Consider the following 27,642-nt stretch of genomic DNA (forward strand, 5'->3'; position numbering starts at 1 on the left):
TTCTTACCAGCAAAATTACAAAAATTTAACTGAAGACTAAAACAATGAAAAATTCCTAGAGTTCTAAAAAATTCCCAGTTTTCTCCCAGATGAAAAAATTCCCGGGTTTTCCCAGATGTCCCAGAGTGTGTACACCATGCATACAAAGTCCTCTCTTCGGATCTCCATGCATGGGCTACTGAGGAGGATGTCATCATAAGGAAAACCAAAACTGGAATTCTATGGGTTGCAGTGTTGAATGTGAGCCTCCTTAACTGCATAGGTAGATTAGATAACTTTAAAAGGTAAACAACTAACAAGCACATTTTGTCTACTTATGAGATACAATAATAATGCTGTTATTTTACTGTTATCACCAGCATCACACTCACCTGTTTGCTTGTGACAAGTAAGTTATGAGTAAGCATAACAATACTTGGACAATAGGAGTTGCTCTGAAACAAGGGATAAAGAAAAGAATTAATGGGGTTTAAACACACACAAAAAACAGTAATTAAGAAACTGATGTACCTTTGTTTAAGATCTCACCCACTGGTCTGGTGGGGATAAAAAGGGAGGTGGGAGCAATTGGCAGATTCATATCATTCTCAATACATCGAAATTTGCAATTCAGTTATGTGTAGATGCAATGAATATCACACGAGAAAGTCAAAAATTAGTTCTCAGAATTTTTGAATACCATAAATTGATTAAAAGTAAGAACAACCAACATACAACAGAATGAATGTCATGAAAAAAATTATACAATGCACATAGTATATGTATCTTAATGGGCCTGTGCTAACTAAACAGAAAAGAATGTGGACAGACAACTGCCATTAGAGAACAGAAATAAATGATGCAACAATGTTTGAAAATTTTTCAAACCAAAAAGGGGTAACTTTTTTATCACATCCACATACAACAATAAATAGGAGATATAAGCAGACACGCACATTATAAATATTGAAAGTTTACAGGGAGAAACAATTTGGTGACATACGTATCCTTATTATTCAAGAAAGGAAATCTTAGCCCTCGACAACCCAAAGACTTCTCTTAAAGTAGTACAGCATTTCAAAGGCAGCAAAACAATAGTGAAAAACTTAGTGCATGTATTATCAAGTATCAACAATGGAAGTACAATCACAATGGAGAAGTAATACTGCAGTATGGTAATGAGAGACGATTTCAAACACCACATAAAATTTTTAGGAATACTGCTTGGTTACCAAAATAACGGTAAATTAGTGCCATGTTATGAATAATGAGTGTACAGATAATACAGCAACTGGCATCTTGCTTGACATGTTTGGAAAAGGTGATGACTATTCTTCTTCATGCAGGTAAATGATGGGCATCATAGAAAAGTGTGTGCTGTCTAACTGAATAATGTGAGTACATTCTCATACTGTTTGTAGACAATGCCTTATATCACTTGACGATCACTGAGATGGAATTTAAGATAGCAACCCGAAAAGTAGGGTGAATTTCTGTATCTGAAGACGGATAATTAATTTCACTTGCCTTTGTACAATGTAAGTAAGCAGGCTAGGAAGTGCAGCACAGAGATACATTCTTTTAGTCAAGTTGTGCCAAACATTTCTTTGCTCCCCAATTCAATTCAGTATCTCTTCATTAGTTATTCAATCTACACATCTAGTATTCAGCATTCTCCTGCAGCACCATATTTCAAAGGTAATTCACCACTTTTCTGAACCGTGTATTATTTATGTTTCACTCCTGTACAAGACTAATTTCCTGATAGCTGATCATGCAAACAACAATGGAAGCCATTCACAAGTGGTAAAAGTGACAAGGATTCATTTGTGATATAATAGTTCTTTTTTGTTATTATTTTAAAAAATGGGTTGTGTTTCATGTCTTACAAAAGCTGATAGCACTAATTTTATACAGTATAATTGTTCAATCACATACAGTATCTGCCTTGAAGCAGCATTCATCCTGTTACTGTTATTCATCTTTGAACTTGTAAATAAGATACTGAAATGAAACTTCCTGGCAGATTAAAAACGTGTGCCAGACCGGAAATTGAACCTGGGACCTTTGCAATACGAATGAACACGCACAACACTAGTGTAATATTATAAATATTTATTGTTTATTTTACAAACTGGTTTTTGGCCTGTTAAACCATCATCAGGCACAAAGATAAATGTAGGTGGCAGTGAAATTTCTGTAGGATCAACGATTTTTAACCAGTGCGTCAACATCTTGGCAAAGACGGCAGAATTGTGTGTTCAAATGTGTAGTGCTTCTTCAAAAAACAAAAATAATGGGGTAAAAGTTAAGTGTATGCAAATTGTAGGAACGAAATTATGAAGTTAAATGAGTTTATTTGTAGCCTTGATTAATCAATAGTACAATGAATAGTGATATGTCAAAATCTCAAAAATAAATGAGCTATTTGGCTACCAGAAGTCCACTTCTTTTCTGCCTAAACTCAAATATGTGGGGTAAAATATCATAGTGTGAAAACATCAAACCACAGGCAGTTAAAAACAAATTTCACTTTCTTTATGCGAGATAAGGGACTGAACTAACACTGATAAGTAAAATTTGACATTCAAACCAACTGCGTTGACCGAATTGTGAATCATGCTCTAAATTCAGGTTTAGGAAAAACAATGGCGATGAGAAACTGCATATAATATTGGAACTAATGTGAAAGACACTGTCAACAAAAATATACAACACCACAAATATGGAAGTATTTTTATGGACAGCCGTGGAAAAAAATATGACAAGACTTTTCAAAGAACAAGGAAATTCTACACAATGGCTATTGTTAAGCCACGAGCAACAACAAAAAATACTGGTGTCAATCTACAAGAAAATGTTGACAAAAAACGATTATGTGGTGTGCATAGTGGGTGCAAATGATTTTGCAAAAAAATGAAGCAAAGTGCAGCAGAACTAAAGAAGCTCTTAGAATGTAATAAATAACTTAATACTACTGTTACAACATTACCACATAGATATAACTAAATGTATCAGGCTCATGTGAACAGAGGAATACAAAAAAACTAACATTAAAATAAAACACCACCACTGCTTCCAGTATAATTAGGTTGACAGTTTTCAGAATGTTTGTTTTTCATTCCGTCAGGGCATCTGCAAAATTTTGATAAAATTACACCAATCACACAAATTACACAAATTACACCAATCACTGTTAACACACCAGTGAGTGACTGATGCCCCCTCTTTTGCCAGGAAATGTCTAAGCCTACTGTAAGGTCCCTTTTGTTGACACTGTCATTTACATTAAAGGCTTCAACTGCTTGCTGCATAGCTTCCTCCACAGAGCCTAATGTTTTATTGTAAACACTAAATTTTGTGGGAGGCTTTTATAAGTTCATAAGACTTCACATCATTTGTCCTGCAGTTGCACCTTTTCCAATAGAGCGAAGGGCATAAACCAGTCTCAAATTAAATTTAAATAACTTTCCAGACTCACTCTGCACAGAGTGATAATTAAAAAATATTACTTTGTAATCACACATATCACATGATAGGCCCCCCCCCTCCCCCCCAAATACAAGGCCAACATGTTGCTTGACTTGAAACTCAAGACCTTCCTGATTACAATTCTTACGTCTGATATAATTTTTAAAAATATCTGACAGTACACTTACGTCAAATATTTCATTTACATTGCCTGAGACATTTTATTGTAGCTGTCTTCACCAGTATTTAGTTTCCTCTTGGATGTATTGCACTGGGAGGAAAATGCCTCACTATCTGCTTCAGACCTAACCTAACCTGTACATTTGCAGAAACGTTCTTCCCTTTGTCTTCCCACTTTTTAAATGTTCTATTACTCACTCGCGCCATTTTTGCTAAAAGAAGTGATATTCAAAGAAGAATGCACCCACTTTGTCTACCTATTCAACACGCTTCAGAACAACGCACTCAAGACTGCGTTCAAAAACCACACAACAACAAACTTTGATGTACAACTGTCTCATTTTCTTCCAGAGCTGCCATCCTCTGCGTACAATCCCTATCACTGAGGAAAATAGAGGGAAGTTCAAAATATGTAAAAATCTTTCTCCAACAAACAAACAAAAACAACATGTCAAATGGGTCGGCAAATGCCCAAGAGGAACACTGCAGACCCTTTTTATTTATTTATTTATTTATATTAGAGTAATTAGAGTTAAAGGTAGATGCATTATTCTTCAAGCAAATTAATTAGAAACTCAGTAAAATTTTAACATACAAAAAACAAAAATTTCATATTTCTCACATTTTTCACCTTTTGGGTTCCCTTCAGAAATAAACTGCACTTGTTACAGGTTTTCATGGATGAATATAATCGAGATGTTCTAACAATAACAGAACATGGCTTAAAGCAGGATGAAATAAAATGGCTATTCCCTGGTAAGATGTTACTGTAGCCAGCACCAGAAAGGGGATGGGGTAGCTCTTTATGTCAGTCAAAATACTGAAGTTGAAAACTTGTTTCTCAAACAATGTTGCAGACTATGGCACTTGAATTAACTGGCACTGTGATGCATTATGAAGACTTCATGAACAGCACAATGAAACACAAAGAGGTGGGTGTCTATCGATCACCAAATGGAGAGTTGGATCATTTTTTCAACAGCCTCAATAAGATAATTGGTCAGCTTGCACCCAGTAACTTCACAATAACGGTCAATTTAAATATTGATACAAAGTCATGTAAAATCATCAGATTTACTAAATTCCTATAATCTTGTAAACATGATAACAAATTTAACCTCTGGTAGGAGAGACTACGGGAGTAATTAGATATTATTATGTTCAGAAACACAGAACTCCACTTCTCTGATCATCATTGCCAGAAAATTGATTACTTTAATGTGGATCCACCAGAAATTGCAAAAATAATTCAGCAGAAACAAAGCCTAACCAGTATGAACATAAACCATTTCAAAATATGCTAGCTAGAGAGAATTGGGACAGTGTCTACCAGTTAGATAGATCAAAATAAGAAATGGGATTAATTCTATTCAATTCTGTTAAGACATTTTAATTCTTGTTGTCCAACTAAAACACAAACAATACTCAATCAGTGAGGGGGGAAAAAAGAGCTAAATTAAAACTACCAGCTAGATCAATCAAGGTTAGTATATCCATGACCTCTATATACTATACAAATCACCTAGGTGGCACATTTTCAAAGAAAAATACACCAGTACAAACAAAATTTTCAAATTAGAACTCCTAAAAAGTTTAGAAGACAAGTCCACAACAGGCCAATAGCACAGTCAGCAAATGTAAGGTATGCCTGCTGGAACCTTATTATTAAATACCGTGAAGCGTGTATGAACACAGAAGGACAGCAATAAATATCAGAAATGAAGGTCAAGACCAAAAGCGTGTTTGTAACATTTTTAATAAACATTTTATCTCCCCAACTGGTACCATAATTCGGGATACAGATCCACTCAAAACCCCAATACACTGCTACATGACAGATAAGGGCTTTGATTTTGAAAGAAAAAAAATTCTACAGCTAAGAAACAAACACTGAAGTGGTTTGGATGGTCTTTCCAGCATAACAATTAAAAAAATGTGGAAATGTTGTGGTTAAACCAATTAATATCTCAACAGTTGTAACAACAAAGAAGGTATGTTTCCTACTGCACTGAAAAGGAGCATTCTCAGACCAATATAAAACAGGATCAAAAGATGAAGTGTGACATTACAGACCAATATCTTCAATTCTTACTTTTAGAAAGATTTTTGAATCCCTGCAGTTGGCACAGCTAGTGAATTTTTCGCAGAAACCCAACATGGATTTTTAAAAGAACAGTTGCCACAGAATTTTTACACCAAGTCTATAGCTATCTACATGGGGTAACACTCACCTCACAAGAATTAATAATGATGATGTCACAGAAAGAGGTGTCTATTGGCTTTAATGATCGTATATTCTTCACAACACATGAAGTGAACATTATGTTAAAAACAACAAGATTCGTCTTGATTAAAAAAAATGGGAAGTTACACTTTTTCTTTATTGCAGGGTACATTAAAATTGAAATTATGTTGTTTATACATGTGTAAAGCTCTACATTCATATAGACTGGGCTGTGGATAAGGAAGACATTAATGAATTTGCCAAAACTAAACCCGATACTGAAAAACCCTGCACGTGAGATGACTTGCTGATTTATAAGCAAAAAACAAGCAGAAGCCAGCCATTTAATGCATATATTCAACATTTTTCATGAAGTGTTCTGACAATGTAAGTTTGTTTTTAGGAACTCTGAAAACTAGTTTTAGGAGGAGATGTTCTGGAATTAACCCTTTCGCTGCTACAGGTGCACTCCCTACATTCCAACCTGAGCACCGTTTTGTTATGGCTACCCCCTGCTCACCAAGCACTGCGTCCTCCGAAGACAGATGGTATTGCGGCCACTGTTAAGTACTTATCACCCAATTTGAAGAAAAGTTTTAGGTGAAGAAAAAACTGATTTTTAGACATCTTCACTCAATAAAGGACTGAATTTCTTTTCATTATTCATCATAGTTAATGTGCCGCAACAAATTAACCAAATGCTGCACAAAATTTTAAAGAGTTTGTAGAGTTAAAAACACCTTGTGTAAACTAGAGGTATGGTTGAGTTTAGCTCATACATTGCACTGTATGAAATGTAGATAATACATTGAAATTTTATTTACCACTGAAACCAGACCATTATCTCATTTAGTTCTTGAGTTATCGATTTTCATATCAAATGGGTCGTCACATGCAACAAGCACATTTCTGTTCTTCAATCACAACAGTCACAACAAGCATCACATTTTATAAACTGTTAAAGATATCAAAACAAGGTTTCTTTGCAAATGACAGCATGCAAAGAGACAAATATGTTGTGTGAGTTATGATAAGGGCTCAAAATGTTTTTATTCACTGAGATACAGAAGTAACTTGTCTGCAGCAGTGAGAGGTCAGTGGAACAGGACACAAACACTCAAACAGCACTTCAGGAAAACCCAGGTGTAGAAGTTTAAATACATCTTCAGCACCTGGGGAGCAGTGGGGCTGGGAAGTTAACTTGTCCACAGCAGTTAAAGGATTAAAAAGGGTGTATAGCCATTCTAGCACATGAATTAAAGTGGCAACACATTCAGCATACTTTCTACAAATATATGCTGTCTCAAAACACCAGCGCCTTGAAGATTTCTCCAAAATGTTTGGGTATTGGCACAATCTGTCGTAATAATATGATGAAAATGTCATAATTGTGGTTAAAGATGTACTTCAACTGAAGATAGTCTTGTTTAACAAAGAACTGTCCTAAAAGAATTAGCTTGTAAATTTTCTTTTATACTTTATAGAAGGCGGAGACTAAGTTATCTTTTAATTCTTTTTCAAATGTGTCAGTCTTTTCTATAGTTTTTATTCTGTGTGGTAGTTTGTTTTACCTGATCACCAACATGTTTTGAATATTTTATAGCATTTGTGTGTTTCATGCTTAGTTTGTGAATTACTGACAATGACAAGTCACTGTTGAGGGAGCACTCTTATATATACATAACTTCAAATATTACAGAACATATTTCTATTAAATTAATATAGAAGTAACATAATCTTTTAGAAAGGGGGAAAACTATTGGAGGTGGCAAGAGGGAACCAGCAATCAGCAATTTTCCACTTCACATTTCTACACTCATAACCATTACACCATGACGACCTTCACAACTTTACGCTCTATGCTGTAACTTAGACCATATAAAGAATTTAATCATGAATATATCATTGTGTGACATTTATTTATAATAAATCGTATGAAAATTACATGTTTCTGTTGTGGTCTTCAGTCCTGAGACTGGTTTGATGCAGCTCTCCATGCCAGTAAAGCTGCATGCCCTCGGGAAAAATTACGGCTGTAGTTTCCCCTTGCTTTCAGCCGTTCGCAGTACCAGCACAGCAAGGCCGTTTTGGTTATTGTTACAAGGCCAGATCAGTCAATCATCCAGACTGTTGCCCTTGCAACTACTGAAAAGGCTGCTGCCCCTCTTCAGGAACCACACGTTTGTCTGGCCTCTCAACAGATACCCCTCCGTTGTGGTTGCACCTACGGTACGGCTATCTGTATCGCTGAGGCACGCAAGCCTCCCCACCAACGGCAAGGTCCATGGTTCATGGGGGGGAAAATTACATGTTTTTATAAATCTTTGATACTGTAAGTGATGTCAAAATGACGTCACATGTGCACGAAGTTTTGTGAACTATTACCTTCGTGCCCATAGTACACTGTCTATAGTATTTTATTGTCTGTGATTTTGGATTGTTGGTTAAGCAAATACAGTGCACTGCTTATTTTCCCAGGTACCAACGGCAAGGTCCATGGTTCATGGGGGGGAAAATTACATGTTTTTATAAATCTTTGATACTGTAAGTGATGTCAAAATGACGTCACATGTGCACGAAGTTTTGTGAACTATTACCCTTTCTTAGATAGACCCGCACTGCATGCTAATGAAATCTGATAGCAGTTCCTGCAGTTGTTGATACTGAGTGTGACGTCATGTTCGCAGAAGTCTTGTGACACGTTACACATCTAGATGAAGGAAAGCATACTGTGTGCTTATTTTTACATCTCCCAAAGGTTTCTTTCTCCTGCAGAAACTGAAGACCTGCAACGTCATGCACACACCTCTTGAACTCCTATCTATTTATGCTGATGACCCAACCCTAGTGCTTTAAGGTGACACTGAGGAGGGTATAACATATTTTTCAATACACGTGATATCTGAGATAACCATTTTAGTAACCAAGGCCTAAGAGTAAAAGTATCATAAAATCACAGTTACTAGAGTTCAAAGCAGATATTAGTTGAATTATGTATACAGATAATTAAGACTGTAAATTCCTTGGTCTGCACTTGGATGGCAATCTTTGGTGGGAAAACTGGGTACCTGGGAAAATAAGCAGTGCACTGTATTTGCTTAACCAACAATCCAAAATCACAGACAATAAAATACTATAGACAGTGTACTATGAGACCATTTTCTCCATTTATAAGTGATAAGAGAGAGCTATGGGAGTGTGGTGCTGATGTGCACTTGAACAGAACACTGGTGCTACAACACTGTATATGCATAGATTTGTCACATTTCTATGTCATCAGGGTGACACCCAGATGCTAGACTGCACATAATCACAACACAAGAAATAAGATAACTTATTACAGATAAAGAACAAAATTAAAAGTAACAGACCATGTCTGTATACCAGTAGCTCAATGTAGTACAAAAAAATTGACAGGAATTATAGGAGCATATGCCGGAAATCCATTTAAAACAAAATTAAAAACTGTTCTTGTAAGTAAATGTCCGTATTCACTGGAAGAATTCTAAGCTGTATATATTTTATACTAAACCTTCGTACATAAATATGATACGTAATATGCCTTTGTAACAATACAACATTTGCAAAAGCCGTCATTAGACGACCACACAGAGAAACACACATACAGGGTGTCTCTCCTAAGAGTTGTCAGGTGCATTTTCTCTGCTGTTTGTGTAGGTATTTGCAGTTTTGTTTTTGTATTGAGTACTTGGAGTCAGCCTCAACAAATGGTGCTCATCACTTCTTTCATTCAATGCTCCTTGTTGATGGAAATAGTCTGTTTTCTGTTACAAACAAAATGATTTTCAAAGTGGAATTTTACATGTCCATTTCATAAAGCAGTCCCAGATTATTCTAGTGTGATATACGTTTCATCGGAATGTGTAAACAGGGACAGTACAACTCGAAGAATAACCAATGCTCCAGCTCTAATAGCGACACCACTGCCTTGGCTCGCATTGACTGCTATCACCAAGCATGTAGTGCTACTGAGTTACTACTGGACTGCTATGTATTCTTCATCTTTTACTCTCCATTTTAACACATACTGATAAAACAAATATCACACTACACTAATCCAGAATTTCTCTATTGAATGGGCATGAAAAATTCTGTTTGAAAAAGAATTTTGTTTGTAATGGGAAACAAACTGGTGCTATCTGTTAACACCGGGCTTTGAACGAAGAATGGGACACTCAGTAATTGTAGGGCTGACTCCAGCTACACATTGCGAAAACAGAACTGCAGATATCTGCTGAAACACCAGTGAAAATGCGCCTAACAACTCTTAGTAAAATGTGATGTAAGATTATGTACCTTACATAAAATGTGTGAAAAATTATCTAATGAATTATATAAAAATTACAGTAATTGTTCTTAGAAGATAATAAACTGAACAATAAACTTTGGGGTCCTGTTTCAAAGGAGTGGGTGAACAAAATTATCTTGTCTTTAACATATCCTGTAATACAAACAAATATGATATACCAGTGAGATTAAGAAGGTAACTGAAGCAGCTGTGATCATACAAAGTAAAAATTTTAAAAGAGCAAGTGAAATTATACTAACTGAAATAAAGGGAGAAATGGGGCATGAGCTGAAAGGGCAATTAGCAAAATGGCCTGGACGGGCAAATGGACATACATTTCTTACTGTCATTATGTCAAGGCCTATGCCAAACAAGAACGTCGCCTTAATGCTTTCCACATGCGGTGCCTGAGATCCATCCTCGGAGTAACGTGGAAGGACCGAGTGACCAACGAAGCAGTGCTATCTAAAACTAACTGCAACAGTATTTCAGCTATCTTGAAGCAGAGACAACTCCGCTGGCTGGGACATGTCCACTGTGTATGGATCCTGACAAATTACCACATGAGGTGATGCTTGGAGAGATCTCTATAGCCAAAAGACCTGTAGGACGTCCTGTATTGAGGTTCAAGGACTCCTGTAAACGCGATATGGAGAGCTTTGGAATCGACACAAACAAATGGGAGGCACGGGCTAGCATGAGACCAGAGTGGGTGGCATGATGATATATCATCTGGAATGTCGAAGCATGATGAAGGCTTGTTAGACAGATTAAGGCAGAAAAAGCTTCGCAATGCTACCACTGCTCCTGCCTCAGCAGCCAGATACACTTGTGACAATTGCGGCAAGAGATGCCGTGCTGCCATTGGCTTGACAAGTCATATGAAAAAATGCAACCCATAAACACACAGACACTGCAACAATCATCTACCAAGATGTCGTGGCCAATATATTTCAAGGCAGTTCATCTCTCTCCCTTTAACTTACGTGTCAATTTCAGTCCTTTTACATCCACTGGAGTTCAACATATTGAACAGTGAAGTAAGTCAGGAAGTTAATGACATTGAGCAGAAAACTAAAATTAGTAAACTATTCAGTGATAAACAATTTTCAAAACCAGTTAGAAAGCTAAGTTTGCAGACTGTGGAAGGGTGATTTCACCTCAAATCTTACAGTTCATGTCAACTCATGAATTTCTCTGGGGAAAAATATACTAGACCTCTATATCAGAAGTGTTAAGAAACAATGTACTTTCGTTTTATCTTAATTTTTGTACACGGTACGATCATATGAAAAATGTATATTTAGTAAATAATTCTTAAAACGGTAGAGAACATTATATACTGAAATTTAGGTGCCACCTGCACCCTTATGGGCTTCCTTTAATTTACAAATGTAAGATGAAAATAGGAGATTTAATTAAATTTTTCCAATGAAAAAATTTTTTTGTTCCTAACTTGGAGAGTCACAGAATCTTTTCTGTCATATCACCAGATACTACTGATGTCATTATAACCAATATCTTCTCTGCTCCTGCTATTTGTATTATGTAAATATTTATTACTAAAAACGTAAAAAAATGCATTTTTAAGAGTTTTTACAAATTATTTACTCAAAAATGCCCATCCAAAAACTTTCGAGAATTACACAAAATATTATTTGGTTAATATGCAAATAGTCAGTGCAAACACAGTGGGCAATATTTTTGTGTGTAAAGTACTAAAAGTTTTCCAATATGCTGCATATTTAGCATCAGTGAATTTCTAGTGTAAGATATGCATGTTGACAACACTGTTTCAGTGGTCTTCTGTTTATAACAAACAAGTGAGAACTTTCACATAAACCATTTTGCATCAAGTTTTGTGTTTGATTTGAACTTTTTGTTAGATAGAATGTAAATGAGGAAATACAGTAGTGCAAGCGTGAGATGTGTGAAAAAGAAAAACCACACACACAAGAAGGTGGTGTTTAAGAATAGTGAAAGACACTTCACAGTTGTAGGAAATCGGTCAGAGGTATTGCAGAAATATTTTGGTCCTCAAGTAACGGCATTAGCATCACATCCACTGTGCAGGAATTTCTATATTCACTATTTCGTAAACCCTCGTCACCAGTTTTATAAAGGCCTCATCACTACTGCTGTGCAGGCGGAGTTGCCACTGTTGTTACGGTAGACTGAATTTGTGAGTTCATGAAACAGCTTCTGGTGCAGTACACCACTAAGACAATTTCTCAAATGGCTCTGAGCACTATGGGACTTAACATCTATGGTCATCAGTCCCCTAGAACTTAGAACTACTTAAACCTAACTAACCTAAGGACATCACACAACACCCAGTCATCACGAGGCAGGACAATTTCTCCCTGTCATTATTACACAGCTATGCCCCATCAGGTAAATGGATAGAATAACGAAGGTTCCACAACACTCCAACAAATTAGTAACAAAGTCACACATATGAGTTAAAAGGTTTGCTCATCTTTGTGACTAATTCAATATTGAAGTCTGCAACACTGCTTGTAATACAGGGTGGAGCAGAGGAAATGCATGTTTTTCATTATTGAATGACTGAGACGCAGTTTGATGAAAATAATAAAAACAAGCATTAAGTGATAGATTTTTTTAATGCAGTTTTGAAATATACATGCTTTAATTAGGTTTGAAAAATAATGTCTTGGAGATGACGTCCTTCCTGGTGGATACAAATTTGGATCCTGCCGAAAGTTACGCATGGCTATCTCCAATGTTTCATTCGACACAGCTTCAATTTCCTGACAAATGGAATTCTTCAGGTCATTGACTGTGTGAAGCTTGTTCATGTAGACTTTGGATTTTAAATATCCCCACAAAAAGAAGTCGCATATCAACAAATCGGGTGAGTGAGGGGGGCAGTAAACATCACCATATCTCGAAATAACATGTCCTGGGGACATGTGTCGAACCACTTCTATGGCTGCTCTCCCTGTGTGAGCTGTGGCACTGTCCTGCTGAAATCATATTTTTCTCGTGTTCACTTGACGCCTTTGAAGTACTGGATGAAGAAAGTTGTTTAACATTTTAATGTAGCGCACTGATGTCACAGTAATTGCAGTTCCTTCCTCTTAAAAAAAAATAGGGCCCAACAATCCCCATCTTTGATATGCAGCACCACACTGTTACTTTTAAACTGTGGAGAGGTCTTTCGTATAATTCATGTGGGTTCTCCAGCGCCCAATACCAACAATTTTGACCACTGACATAACTGTCTACATGAAAATGTAGATTCATCACTCATGAAGACTTTAGCATCTGCATCTTCCGTAAAAATTTCGTCCATTATGTGACAAAACTCTCTGTGCTTCACAAAATCCCCTTCACTAAGCTGCTAGATGATCATTATCTTGTACGGGTAAAACTTAAGATTGTCATGTAAGATGCGGTGAAGTGAACAACATTACATACTCAGCGCTACAGCCTGTCATCTAGACGATCGTTTTGGACTAGCAAGAATTGCCTTTCTCAACTAGTTTACATTTTCCTGAGCACGAACTTAATGGGGAAGACCAGGTGGTTTGTTTTCCATCAGAGATCCAGTACTTCTAAACACTGCAACCCATTCGAGTGCGGTACTTCAATCAGGCACTGCACTTCGACGTCCAACTCTAAAATTTTGACGGAAAAGACGTTGCACTGTGACTATGGAATCATTGTTTCTAAAGTACTACTTGGCAACGAACACATGATGATCTATGTTCCAAAGCTCCATAGCGACTGAAATTGCATTGTATGGGCCGTCTGCCAACATTCATTCGAGGTCAATACCCCTCTCGTCGCCGTGTACTAGCGGTTCAAAAAACATGCGTTTCCTCTGCTCCACCCTGTATAACAAAAAGAAGAGGCCCTCAATGGCTAAGTGCAAATAATTGTAGGTAAACTTCACAGTATGCAGCAAATGCAATTACAAAAACTGTCTGTTCAATTCTAAGAGCTCACTAAACAAAATTCCCTGTCTAACAAAGAAATGGTCCAATAAGACATGTCAAAACCTATCCTGAAATTTTTTTCACTGTAAGAAGGCAATGAAAGAAATGCATTGCCAAAATTTTAGCTGCTAAGAGGCACTGAAAGTTTTTTGTACGAAAAAGGATTACACATTTTTTCCATGTGTAGAACAGCTCATAACATCGGTTTGTGCAGCCCTGCCCATCTAGCGCACGACCCGGCGTATCACACATGCCGCAGCATGTAGCAGAATTATCCGTAGTTCACAGATGCCATTTTTAAGAACCTAAAGCCTGGTTTACAATTGAGCAAATGGAAGCGAACATGTGCGAATGAGCATTTGCAGAAAATTCACTACCATTCACTTGTGTATTGGCAGAACTGTTTATACTACAGGGAATGGAAGAGAACACAAGGTAGTGAACATTGCCTATGAACAGTGTGTTATTTTTTAGTGTTTGGAGCTAGTATTTGGCATACAGGATACAACTCTATCTTGTTAGAGCCACAATGTAAAATTTTGCTATTCAGTGAGGATTATTTTGCATGTTGATATAATTTTAATTAATATTGTGTTTATACTGGTTGATGGTGAGGAGGAAAGTTAGTTATTAGTATTTTACTCATGACCTCATTCATAAGCAGCCATATCACAGTCATCACAGTCGCTCAAGCAAGTTATAATTAAGCTTTACTTTGTTTAATCAGAATTGGACGATGACTCTCCGTGGCCGCAGTCTCGATGATTCGAAGTGATCTGCAATCCTGTGTAAATAAAATGTCTTGGTTTTCTTGCGTTGCGTAGTCATTCGGGAAACCTCAGATCAAGGCGGAAAGTTTGCTTCGATAGAGTTTAATCATCCGATGAAATAATGGAGCTTTTGGATCTAATAATTGCAGGTTCGTTTCCAATTCATCGGAAGTTCCCTTCTGATTACCAACGAAACGATACATCCGTGCAAATTTCCAATTAGAGAATACATATATAATGAAATTCATTACACACTTGTGATGTAAATGCTCAGTATATATTCTCTTGATTAGCATACAATATATTTTCAATTTCTTTCTTCCAGTTATCTCGATAGCAAAATTACAATTCGGCACGGAGAAGATCCTAGAAGTCCTTTCAACACACACCAGAGAGAATATTGCAAAGAGTAATTATGTGCTCATGGAATAGTTAATAGTACTGTACTACTTTGCGCATCGATTCTGCAAGTATATAGATGGTCAAGTAGGAAACGTAATTCACTCATAGAATTGTACAGGGATAATTAGTAGAATATAAAGAGATATTACTCGTACATGGAGCATGCTGTTCTTGACGGAGTACGCAAAATGGCACAGAAAAGGAAGAATTTAAATGTCTCACTTTGTATAGAAGTGCAACATGCATGGAGATCACGCACTCTACACCGAACTGCATCTACCTCTCTCCTTAGCTTTGGTCCAAAATTTTCCATGTATGTTGACTGCCATTTTTCCTCATTACCGTTGAGGGGAAATTTATAAACAGAACACTAATTACCGATATCAAGCACCATCTTACGAGGTGATACAGCTAGTGTTTCCACTACGCATGTAAGGTCTAACAGTCATATTCTTTTTCAGTCCCCCCTCCCTAAAACAAAAATGCTCTAGTGGCAAAGCGTGCACTTCAGGATCCAGGGAGCGCAGGATCAAATCCCTTTCAGACCACAACTTTTTCACTCTGATTTTTAACCGAGCATTCACTCCTCTTGGAGTGGCCACGAAAGACAAGTGGTTCAGATTACACATTAAACTGCGGGTCTCCATTTTCCGATTAGGTAACTCGGGAAGGTTAGGGACATGTAAGCAGCTGCAGTGGCATCCAGTTGAAAGACCTGCAAGAGGCCTACCGAGTACACCTGACAGAATTCTCTTTTGCTCGTGCTTGTTAGCTTCTTTGCTCCAGTGAAAACCTGGCTTAAAGTACAGAAACAATTTTTGAATAACTTTATATTGACAGTTAAAAGTGGCTAGCAGAGAAAATAAAATCATGGCAGTGTTTGATGTCACCAATTCCTTCCATTCAATAAGCACTTTTAATTTGATGAAATGAAATGTGTCTTGCAGTACTACATTTTATAACAATTCCTGTAGGCTATTCCTTATAATAATGTTTGAATGCTGTACATTTGGCTATCAGTGAAACAGTTCTTTGTTTATTCCTTGTAGTTGTCACAAAATGTGAAGTGTCTACTGAATGACAAAAACAAACATTTTCCTAGCACCAGGTACACCGGACAAAGGAAAAATTGATGCAGTCAGGCACTTTGCAGTAACCACTAGTTTTATTTAGACAGAATGTGGATGGAGTCAGAAATGGTCCTGGCCAGTGTTCTGCATACCAGGCATATTTAATCAAATTCGTAAAGTGTGGCGAAGAAAACCGGTAATGCACAAATGATTGGAGCGTAAGAATACTGTTCCACTGATAAACCTGAAATGAGAAAGAGGTATCAGAAATTATGTTGTCTGATAATTTCCTGAAAAATGCTTTCCACCACGAAAAAATTCTTTATCACGAGGTTGAATTGCACTAGTAGTTCCTGGCAAATCCACACTACATCTACAGATTTTCCGTCATCCTCTACAAAAACAGTGGTGTTGTTATGTCCAGATCATGAATCCAACAAAAGCAATGAATTAGTTTCTGCAGCTAGTAGGAATATGTTTTGAATAAAATGCTGAAAATTATTCTTTCCCATATTTCCAGATTCTGATACTTCGATTACAAGATTTTTGCAAAAAAAAAAAAAAAAAAAAAAAAAAAAAAAAAAAAAAAAAAAAAAAAAAAAAAAAAAAAACCAGTCCATTTTATTTTTATTTTTGGTCCTAATTTGCTTGTGGTTCTTGAAGACAGATATACAGCTGCAAAAACAGTACACCACTCATACTTATCACTGGCATTATCATATACGACTATGTCATTGCATTCATTGATTGAGCAACTGACTCTGTCTCTTTTTTTCACCACGAAATGCTTAAGTGCAGTGTGCATGCAGTTCTTTCACGAAACCTGACTGATCAACGTTATAAACAGCAGTTGCGGGGATAACAGCAAGTTTTGTCTTTAAGTCAGCTGTGAATTTCTCTATAGCACTGTCTATCCCTGGCAGCTGCTATACATGTTTACATGACGTAAACTTGATAATTTTGCGACATCGTATTCTGTATGATTTCTTGAACCTGTGCAGCCAGATCGACGAAGCCCGGAAATTTTCAACGTTCATGTCAGATGCAATTTGCAGGGCCCAGTCTCGTAGATCTCCATTGGTAACGGTGCATAGCCTCTCAAGAGCAGTTCTAAATCTTTTGAACAGTTTTTCATTCAGACGGTTTCGGGTTTCCATTTGGCGCATATCATGTAATTCATTCTTCCATTTGTATAGTTCACGCTCTGATTTTATGAAATGATAATGCCTTTGCATACTGCGTAAATTCAAGTGCTTTTTCCCTTCCTTCGTTTAAGCAATATTTCACTGCCTTTTCTTTGTCACTGTGTAAGGTGGCGTGGTGTCCTAACCTTCATTTATTACATATTCCAACCTCACAATCATATTCTGCGTATCAAAACGTTTCATTCGAGCCCAAACTCGATAGGGTAGAGTCAATTTTACATATTTCCACTTAATCGATATGCAAATCCAATAAATAAACCAAAAGTGCGCACCGAGATTAAAAAGTTGAGGATGGTGTACACAAACATTCAAGACACAACGGCCACAGGAGTTTTTGTTCGGCGGAGGCAACCAGCCGTAGGAGGGTGAGTTAGCACGCATCTGCGCCAGCCAGCCGACTGACCACGGACCAAAACAGTTTTTGCCAGAGAAAAGGGATAATAGCCTGCGTGTTCATCTTCAAAGCAAAACCCACTGTATTGTTCGGGAGAGCCCCAGCATACGCATTTTTTGACGGACCTTGTGCGCAGTTTCAGAGTTCCCACAAGTGGACAGTGAACGCCTAATGCAAATGCTATATATTTCCGGATTGGTCGACTTAGCCATCCTCCCATTTGTAAGAGTAACGCTGATTGGTGGACTATTTCTGACACAATGAGCTGGAGGAGTGAGGAAAAGACAGCGGATGATATACCCTTTCGCTTTTTGCATGAAGGGAAGTCGTTCTGCTGACGCTCTTGTAGCAGGAACACGTAGCGGGAGTGAGTGCGCTCGTGGATGTATACAGAGAGCTAGGAACAAAGTCTCTACTCAGTACTGCACTGAGAGAGCGACTCTGTTGCTAGCGAATCGGAGAGATACTCTATATTGAATCGCTCGCGATCAAGCATTTGTTCACTGTGTTGGCCGCGACACTTAATGTGCGATGTGAATACAGGGAATTAGTTAGCGCCTGCGAGCGAACATTAAGTCGCACCGCGGTGGACTGGTTATCTGATTGGTGTACCACGCCAATAGTTAGACTAGGAGCAGATAGGAGTCCTTGACTTCATCAACGCGTAGTGAGATTCGATTGGTGAAGGTCAATCCAGATAGAAAGACATAATTTTGTTATTTTTCAGCGGCGTGCGACGCAGGCAGCAGTTGTCATAGCTCACGGTATTGTGCGCAACGGTGTAGGGAGCCCCATCTTTCCTCCATTAGAAATAACATCATTCATGTCACTCCACTAAATTTCTCACGCGACAGCCTCGACCGTCCTTAGAAAAATTCAATCGGATAATTATTCAAGTTGAGTAGGCACAGCTCTCAGCCATTCTGCCGAGTAAATAAAATTCTTAAAGAAAAGGGATAAAAGAACTTTCCCAGACTTTGTATATAAATGTCATTAACAGAATTCCTATCCATAAGAGGTAACCTCCTATTCCGAAAAGAACCCGGAAATTTGTGTATCAGTTTACAAATAAAAGTTTCACTTGATTTTCTTAAATTTTCCAATAAATAATATTTTCCATTTGTTTAATGTTTTTCTTACACTAACTAGCAATACTCCAGTACCCAGGTATCCCACTAGTTATGTAAGAAAGTAGAATATTTTTGTGTCTTCTTCTTACAGTGGACGGCTCCAGAAGATATTGATTGCTGAAAGTTTTTCAGGCGTTTCTTTTTGGTACGTTAGAAGCATCTGTCTGACTTCTGTAGTAGTGTGGGGTGGAAATTGCTGCTTGCAGGAGCCAAAGGGTACTTGTCAGATCAATCCGTTGTGCAACTCATCAACATAACACCCACAAACTGACAACTGAAAGCTGTTGCAGTAAGTGTGTTTTTAGAAAGTATTCTTGTTCAGGATTGTTATTGGCACAACTGATGTCAGAAGCACAATTCACGCAGTCCTCACAGTTATTTCCTATTTCTTCTAATGTATCCACAATTTTAAACAATATGTCGGGATCATTCAAATGAATGTCAACTAAATCGACTAACAAATGACACATATCTACATCCTCAAAAGAAGTAGGTGATTTCCGCTGGAAACCACGTTCTTCATATTTCATCATTGCTAAACTGAGAACATTAATTGGATTCCCCATTACTGTGAAACCGGAGAGGGGGTGGGGGTGGGGGGGGGGAGTGCATGCGTTACGAAAGCAGAATAAATATTAATTCAGCTTTATCTGAATCGTCAATACTTACCAATACTGTAGAACGCAACTGATAATTTGTTACTTGAGTGGCTAATTCGAAAGAATAGTAACTGCGTACTGTAGCGTCACAGAAACTATCAACGAACGGTAACTTCCAATGTCCTTTACAAATTACGATCTGGTTGTTTCGTGTTTCCCGTTTACAAAGTACCGCCAACCTTGGCTGTGTAGGTGTCTAGGTGTGCACATGCAGCTGCTACAGTGTCAGCAGGGTTGTAAATTTCTACCGCCACCTGGCAATTTTCAGCTTTTTTTTAAAAAACTCGCAGTGCTTCTTCTTCTTCTTCTTCTTCTTCTTTTTTTTTTGGGGCGCAAAACTGCTATGGTCATTAGTGCCCGGTCTGTGACTTAGGAAACGGTAAAATACGAAAATGGATACCAGTAGCAATGGGAACAAAACTCAAAAAATTGGAGAAACTAAAAGCAGAAGGAAAGCTTAAAAATCCACTACAGAAAGGGGTTGGTTGTCCCCAAAAAGAGCTTCAAATGACTGACGTCATCTCACTGGCACTAATAAACTCGAGAACACTATCGGCCGAGCGCGTGTCAACTGCTAAAATGGACGATATATCAGGCGACAGCTGTAGACGGGCGCGTAACGGAGTAAAATAGGGGCACTCAATTAAGAGGTGTCTCACCGTCCACAGCTGAGAGCAGTGGGGACAGAGTAGGGGAGGATCGCCGCTTAAAAGATGTCGATGGCTAAAAAGACAGTGCCCTATCCGGAGTCTAGTTAAAATTACCTCCTCCCGATGACGCGTTCAGGAAGAAGAGGTCCAAGCACAGGGAAGAGCTTTCACGTCCCACAATTTATTATTGGGAGTGTCGACCAATGTGCATGCCATAAAAGAGTAACGTAGATCGGCGAAGGGAATCAAGCGAATAGCTGGCAGAAGAAGAGAGACTGCAGCCTTGGCCGCTATATCGGCCGCCTCACTTCCACAGATACCAATGTGTCCTGGGAGCCAGAGGAACGCCACCGAGATGCCCCCCAAGTGGAGCAAGTGCAGGCAGTCCTGAATCCGGTGGACCAGAGGGTGGACAGGGTAGAGAGCTTGGAGACTGAGGAGAGAGCTGAGAGAATCTGAACAGATGTATTGGACAGCCTGGAGAACAGCGTAAAGCTCCGCAGTATAAACCGAACACTGGTCGGGAAGCCGAAATCGATTTGGGGTGTCGCCAACAATATAGGCACTCCCTACACCAAACAATGTTTTCGAGCCATCAGTGTAAATAAATGTGGTTTCCTTCATTTGTGCACATAGAGCAGCAAATGCCCGACGATAAACAAGTGAAGGGGTACCATCCTTGGGAAATTGACAAAGGTCGCGGAGCAGGCAGATCCGGGGGCGGAGCCAAGGCGGTGCTGTACCCCAAGTTGTCAAGAAGGTTTTAGGAAAGCGGAAGGAAAGAGAATGGAGCAGTTGACGGAAGCGGACTCCCAGTGGTAGTAGGGAGGAAGGGCGGCCTGCATACCCTACATCCAAGGAGGCGTCGAAGAAAATGTCATGGGCCAGATTAGCAGGCATGGAAGACAGATGGCTAGCATAACGACCCAGAAGGACTGCTCGCCGATTGAACAGCGGAGGTTCAGCAGTCTCAGCATAAAGGCTTTCCACAGGGCTAGTGTAAAAAGTTCCAGACACAAAACGTAATCCACGGTGGTGGATATAGTCAAGACGCCAAAGAATAGACGGCCGAGCAGAGGAGTAAACTATGCTTCCATAGTCCAATTTCGAGCGCACTAAGGCGCGATACCGGCAGAGAAGGACCACTCGGTCCGCTCCCCAGGAGGTACCATTCAGGACACGGAGGGTGTTGAGGGATCGCAGACAGTGAGCCGAAAGATAGGAAACGTGGGAGGACCAGCACAGTTTTCTGTCAAACATAAGACCCAAGAATTTAGCGACGTCCGAAAACGGAAGGTTGACAGGTCCTAGATGTAAGGAGGGTGGAAGAAACTCCGTACGATGCCAAAAATTAACACAAACGGTCTTCCTGGGAGAAAAGCGGAAGCCAGTTTCGATGCTCCAAGAGTGGAGGCGATCGAGACAGCCTTGAAGACGTCGTTCAAGAAGGCTGGTCCGTTGAGAGCTGTAGTAGATTGCAAAATCGTCCACAAAGAGGGAGCCTGAGACATCGGGAAGGAGACAGTCCATAATTGGATTTATGGCAATGGCAAACAGTACAACACTTAGCACGGAGCCCTGGGGTACTCCGTTTTCTTGGGAGAAAGTACGGGAGAGAGTAGTGTTCACCCGCACTCTAAATGTGCGCTCTGCAATAAATTCGCGAAGAAATAGTGGCAGCCGACCTCGAAAGCCCCAAGAGAACAGTGTGCGGAGGATGCTTGTCCTCCAACAGGTATCGTATGCTCTCTCCAGATCAAAAAATATTGCTACTGTTTGGCGTTTCCGGAGAAAATTGTTCATGATATAAGTGGAGAGAGCAACAAGATGGTCAACTGCAGAACAATGCTTTCAGAATCCGCATTGGGCAGGTGTTAAAAGACTGTGGGACACCAGCCACCAAGCTAAACGGCAATTCACCTATGCTCCAAAACCTTACATACACTACTCGTGAGAGAAATGGGGCGATAGCTAGAGGGGAGATGTGTGTCCTCCTTTCCAGGTTTCGGAACAGGAACGACGATAGCTTCCCGCCATCGTCTGGGAAAAGTACTGTCGGTCCAAATTTGATTATGAAGGCGAAGGAGGTAACGCAGACTATGGGTTGATAAATGCAGCAACATTTGGATGTAGATACCATCCGGTCCTGGGGCGGAGGAGCGAGAAGAAGAGAGTGCATGTTGGAGTTCCCGCATGGAGAAAACAGTATTATAGCTTTCGCGATTTTGAGAGGAGAAAGCAAGAGGTTGCACTTGGGCTGCACGTTTCTTCAGGAAAAACACTGGCGGGTAATTGGAAGAGCTCGAAATCTCAGCAAAGTGTTGACCCAATGAGTTAGAAATTGCGACGGGGTCCACTAATGTATCATGCGCGACAGTGAGCCCAGAGACCGGGGAGAAACTAGGTGCACCAGATAACCGTCGAATCCTCCAAACTTCCGAGGAGGGAGTGAAGGTGTTAAATGAGCTAGTAAAGAATGTCCAGCTTGCCTTCTTGCTATCGCGGATGACGCAACGGCATCGCGCACGGGACTGCTTATAGCGGATACAGTTGGCCAAAGTAGGATGGTGTCGGAAAACGCGAAGAGCACGTCGTCGCTTACGTATTGCGTCACGGCATGCCTCGTTCCACCAAGGAACTGGGGGGCGCCGGGGCAATTCGGAGTTGCGTGGTATTGAATGTTCTGCAGCTGTAAGAATAACGTCTGTGATATGAGTGACCTCATCGTCGACGCTAGGAAAGTGACGGTCATCGAATGTCGCTAGAGACGAAAAAAGTGTCCAATCACCTTGGGCAAACTTCCAGCATCTCGGGCGCATATATGGCAGTTGTGGCTGCAATCGAAGGACACATGGAAAGTGGTCACTCGAGTGTGTATCAGCAAGGGCGAACCATTCGAAGCGCCGAGCTAGCGGAACAGTACCGACCGAAAGGTGGAGATCCCCAAAGCGGGTGGTGGGCATTGAAGCCCCCAACCAGCAAATAGGGGGCTGGAAGCTGACCAAGAAGATGAAGGAGATCAGCTCGTGCCATTGATGTGGACGATGGAATGTATACAGTACAAAGAGAGAGGGTGTATCCAGAAAGGGAAAGACGGACAGCGACTGCTTGGAAGGAAGTGTTTAAGGGGATTGGGTGGTAATGGAGAGTATTATGGAAAAGAATCATGAGTCCTCCATGTGCTGGAGTGCCTTCAACAGAGGGGAGATCAAATCGGACTGACTGAAAATGGGGAAGACAAAGCGATCGTGGAGACGCAGCTTTGTTTCCTGAAGACAGAAGATGACCGGCGAGTAGGATCGTAGGAGGATCGTCAATTCATCCTGATTGGCTCGAATGCCGCGGATATTCCAATGGATAATGGACATAGGGTGGACAGAAAATGGAAGAATGTGACCAAGGTTGCCGTCAACTCAACGACTGCTCAGAGCTTGCGACCGACAGCGTGGAATGGCACTCAGCCGAAGGCAAAAGATCCTGATCCATAGGTTGTTCAGGAGCAGCTTCTGCCACCAGCGATCGGCTGGTTGATTGGCCGTCAGCAGTGCGCCTTGGCGGCACAGAAGACAGCCGAGGGCAGTTACCGTCAGGTGGTGCTGTAGATGAGACATGCCGTGGCGGAGAAGGAGAGGAACTCTGTTTCTTTTTAGCTTTCTTGGAAACATGATGTTTAGATGAAGGAGGAACCGATGGTTGTGAAGTTGGGGTACGTAAAAAATCTTCACGAGTATGCTCTTTTTTGGAAGTCCGGGTGTCTGACTTTTGGGATCGAGATTTAGCAGAACCCTATGAAGGGTGAGCCATAGATTGAGCAGGCAAAAGTGGGGAGGTTGAACGGGCGATCTTTGCGCTGGTCGATCTGACAACCGTGTCACTAAAGGTGAAATCACAAGTCTGCGTGGCCGCCTCCTTTGTTGGCCGAGGAGAGGCAAGGACAGTGCTGTATTTTCCTGTCTGAGGCACAGTGGGCTTTCGACTTGCGAATAATTTTCGAGCAGCAAAGGTCGACACCTTTTCCTTCACTCTGATTTCCTGAATGAGCTTTTCGTCCTTAAAAATTGGGAAATCTCGAGAGGAAGCAGCGTGGTCACCCATACAGTTGATGCAACGAGGGGATGGAGGTGGACAAGCACCCTCTGGGCATCCTTGCCACACGTAACACATTTGGCCGGGTTGGAACAGGACTCGCTGGTGTGATTGAACCGCTGGCACCGATAGCAACGCGTAGGGTTTGAGACGTAGGAGCGAACGGAAATTATTTCATAGCCTGCTTTTATTTTCGATGGGAGTTGAACTTTGTCAAATGTCAAGAAGACAGTGCGGGTTGGAATGATGTTCGTGTCAACCCTTTTCATAACCCTATGAACAGCCGTTACGCCCTGGTCAGACAGGTAGTGCTGAATTTCTTCGTCAGACAATCCATCGAGGGAGCGTGTATAAACGACTCCACGCGAGGAATTTAAGGTACGGTGCGGTTCCACCCGGACAGGGAAGGTGTGGAGCAGAGAAGTACGCAGCAATTTTTGAGCCTGGAGGGCACTGTGTGTTTCTAACAACAGGGTGCCATTCCGTAATCTGGAACAAGACTTTACAGGACCTGCAATTGCGTCGACACCTTTCTGAATAATGAAGGGGTTGCCCGTGGAGAAGTTGTGACCTTCGTCAGACCGAGAAACAACAAGGAACTGTGGCAACGATGGAAGAACTGTCTGGGGCTGAAACTCAGTGAACTTACGCTTCTGAGCGGACATTGTGGAAGATGAGGTAACCATTGCGGAAGAATCCCCCATGATTACCGGTGTCTCCGATGGCGCGCTCCTCCCTTGTGGGGGCCCTCTCTGAGGGCACTCCCGCCTTAGGTCATTGTTCACACCTCAGTTCACACCTCCCGACAAACGGACGCAGGGACCAATCGGCACTTTCGGAAGGTATCAGCTCGGGTAATCACCCCTCCTTGGGCTTGGCCGTTACCAGGGGGTACGTACGTGTCCTACCTGTCTACCCGGGGCGGGAAATTACGCGTTACCCCGTCTCCGGCTACGCATGAAAATGCGTGGGTCGGCCTTCAGACATGCACAGAGAGAAAGAAAGAGAAAGGGAAAAACAAAGAAAGGGAGAGGAAAGAAGAGAGGTCTCAAACGCCGCAGCGGAGAAAAGGGTAAAGAGAAGAGGTAAGGAAAAGAAGGACGAAGGAAGGATAAAGACTTACAAGCAGAGAAGGCGAAGAATGCGTTACATTTACGAGCGTCCGCCTCCGGACGTAGGCACAAACCATACTCCCAGAATGGGGAGAAGGGGAAGGAAAGAGCCAGAGGTGAGGGGAGGGAGGGCGAAGATGGGGGATAGGGAAAGATGCGGAAAAGGAAGGTATGCAGCCCGGAAAGGAAGGAGGGCCACATTAGCTCGGGGTTCCGTGCTCGCTACGCACATATCCACAAAAGAGTTGTGGACCCCCTGAGGGGCAGTGCTTCTTAGCAACTAAAATTATGACAGTGCATTTCTTTCACTGTCTTCTTCCTGTGTAAAAAATTAACAGTGTAGTTTTTGACATGTCTTATGGGGCCATTTCCTTATATGTCAGCCCAGACAATGATCTATAACTAAGTGGATAAGAGCTGCTCTTCTATCTTTCGAGTAGGCTTCTGTATGCTGTCGTCCAGTCACTGGTGGATTGTACTCGGCCAGCAATTTGCTGAAGCAAAGTTGATATCTTCATCCTCAGCGCCCATGGTGCTGGTGGAACTCGCACAAGTGGCGGGTGTCTATGGTACCACCACCAGCTTGCATCTTTGCGCCTGTGGTGCTTTCGCCCTGGATGTGTCTTGTTTCGGACAACACAGCACACTACACAAAGAAATTTAGTGACATCCCACCTGAACGATCACCATCAACCGAATGTGAAACGAAGAAGACAGAGCAGATGTTTATATTCCAGGGTGCGAAGTTGTTGATCCATTGAATGTTAGCGTTTCTGCTGTAGCCCCTACTATATCCCCTCTTAAACATCCAGGAAAGGTAAGAAGCACAAGAAGAAAACAGTGTTGTTGTTGTGGTCTTCAGTCCTGAGACTGGTTTGATGCAGCTCTCCATGCTACTCTATCCTGTGCAAGTTTCTTCATCTCCAAGTACCTACTGCAACCTACATCCTTCTGAATCTGCTTAGTGTATTCATCTCTTGGTCTCCCTCTACGATTTTTACCCTCCACGCTGCCCTCCAATGCTAAATTTGTGATCCCTTGATGCCTCAAAACATGTCCTACCAACCGATCCCTTCTTCTAGTCAAGTTGTGCCACAAACTTCTCTTCTCCCCAATCCTATTCAATACCTCCTCATTAGTTACGTGATCTACCCACCTTATCTTCAGCATTCTTCTGTAGCACCACATTTCGAAAGCTTCTATTTTCTTCTTGTCCAAACTGGTTATCGTCCATGTTTCACTTCCATACATGGCTACACTCCATACAAATACATTCAGAAACGACTTCCTGACACTTAAATCTATACTCGATGTTAACAAATTTCTCTTCTTCAGAAACGATTTCCTTGCCATTGCCAGTCTACATTTTATATCCTCTCTACTTCGACCATCATCAGTCATTTTACTCCCTAAATAGCAAAACTCCTTTACTACTTTAAGTGTCTCATTTCCTAATCTAATCCCCTCAGCATCACCCGATTTAATTTGACTACATTCCATTATCCTCGTTTTGCTTTTGTTGATGTTCATCTTATATCCTCCTTTCAAGACACTGTCCATTCCGTTCAACTGCTCTTCCAAGTCCTTTGCTGTCTCTGACAGAATTACAATGTCATCGGCGAACCTCAAAGTTTTTACTTCTTGTCCATGAATTTTAATACCTACTCCGAATTTTTCTTTTGTTTCCTTTACTGCTTGCTCAATATACAGATTGAATAACATCGGGGAGAGGCTACAACCCTGTCTCACTCCCTTCCCAACCGCTGCTTCCCTTTCATGTCCCTCGACTCTTATAACTGCCATCTGGTTTCTGTACAAATTGTAAATAGCCTTTCGCTCCCTGTATTTTACCCCTGCCACCTTCAGAATTTGAAAGAGAGTATTCCAGTTAACGTTGTCAAAAGCTTTCTCTAAGTCTACAAATGCTAGAAACGTAGGTTTGCCTTTTCTTAATCTTTCTTCTAAGATAAGTCGTAAGGTTAGTATTGCCTCACGTGTTCCAACATTTCTACGGAATCCAAACTGATCTTCCCCGAGGT

At 40.6% G+C, this 27,642-nt stretch overlaps 1 protein-coding gene across 1 annotated transcript in view; it reads right to left on the minus strand.

Annotated features, from left to right (window-relative positions):
• Positions 1–27,642, minus strand: part of LOC124776611 (sterol regulatory element-binding protein cleavage-activating protein) — a 263,862-nt gene that overhangs the window by 18,620 nt on the left and 217,600 nt on the right. Inside the window, exon 22 of the mRNA XM_047251684.1 lies at positions 372–434. Coding sequence (XP_047107640.1) covers positions 372–434 — 63 coding nt within the window. The remainder of the gene's footprint in view (positions 1–371; positions 435–27,642) is intronic.

This window comes from Schistocerca piceifrons, chromosome 2 (genome assembly GCF_021461385.2).
Source record: "Schistocerca piceifrons isolate TAMUIC-IGC-003096 chromosome 2, iqSchPice1.1, whole genome shotgun sequence".
Classification (NCBI taxonomy): Eukaryota; Metazoa; Arthropoda; class Insecta; order Orthoptera; family Acrididae; genus Schistocerca; species Schistocerca piceifrons.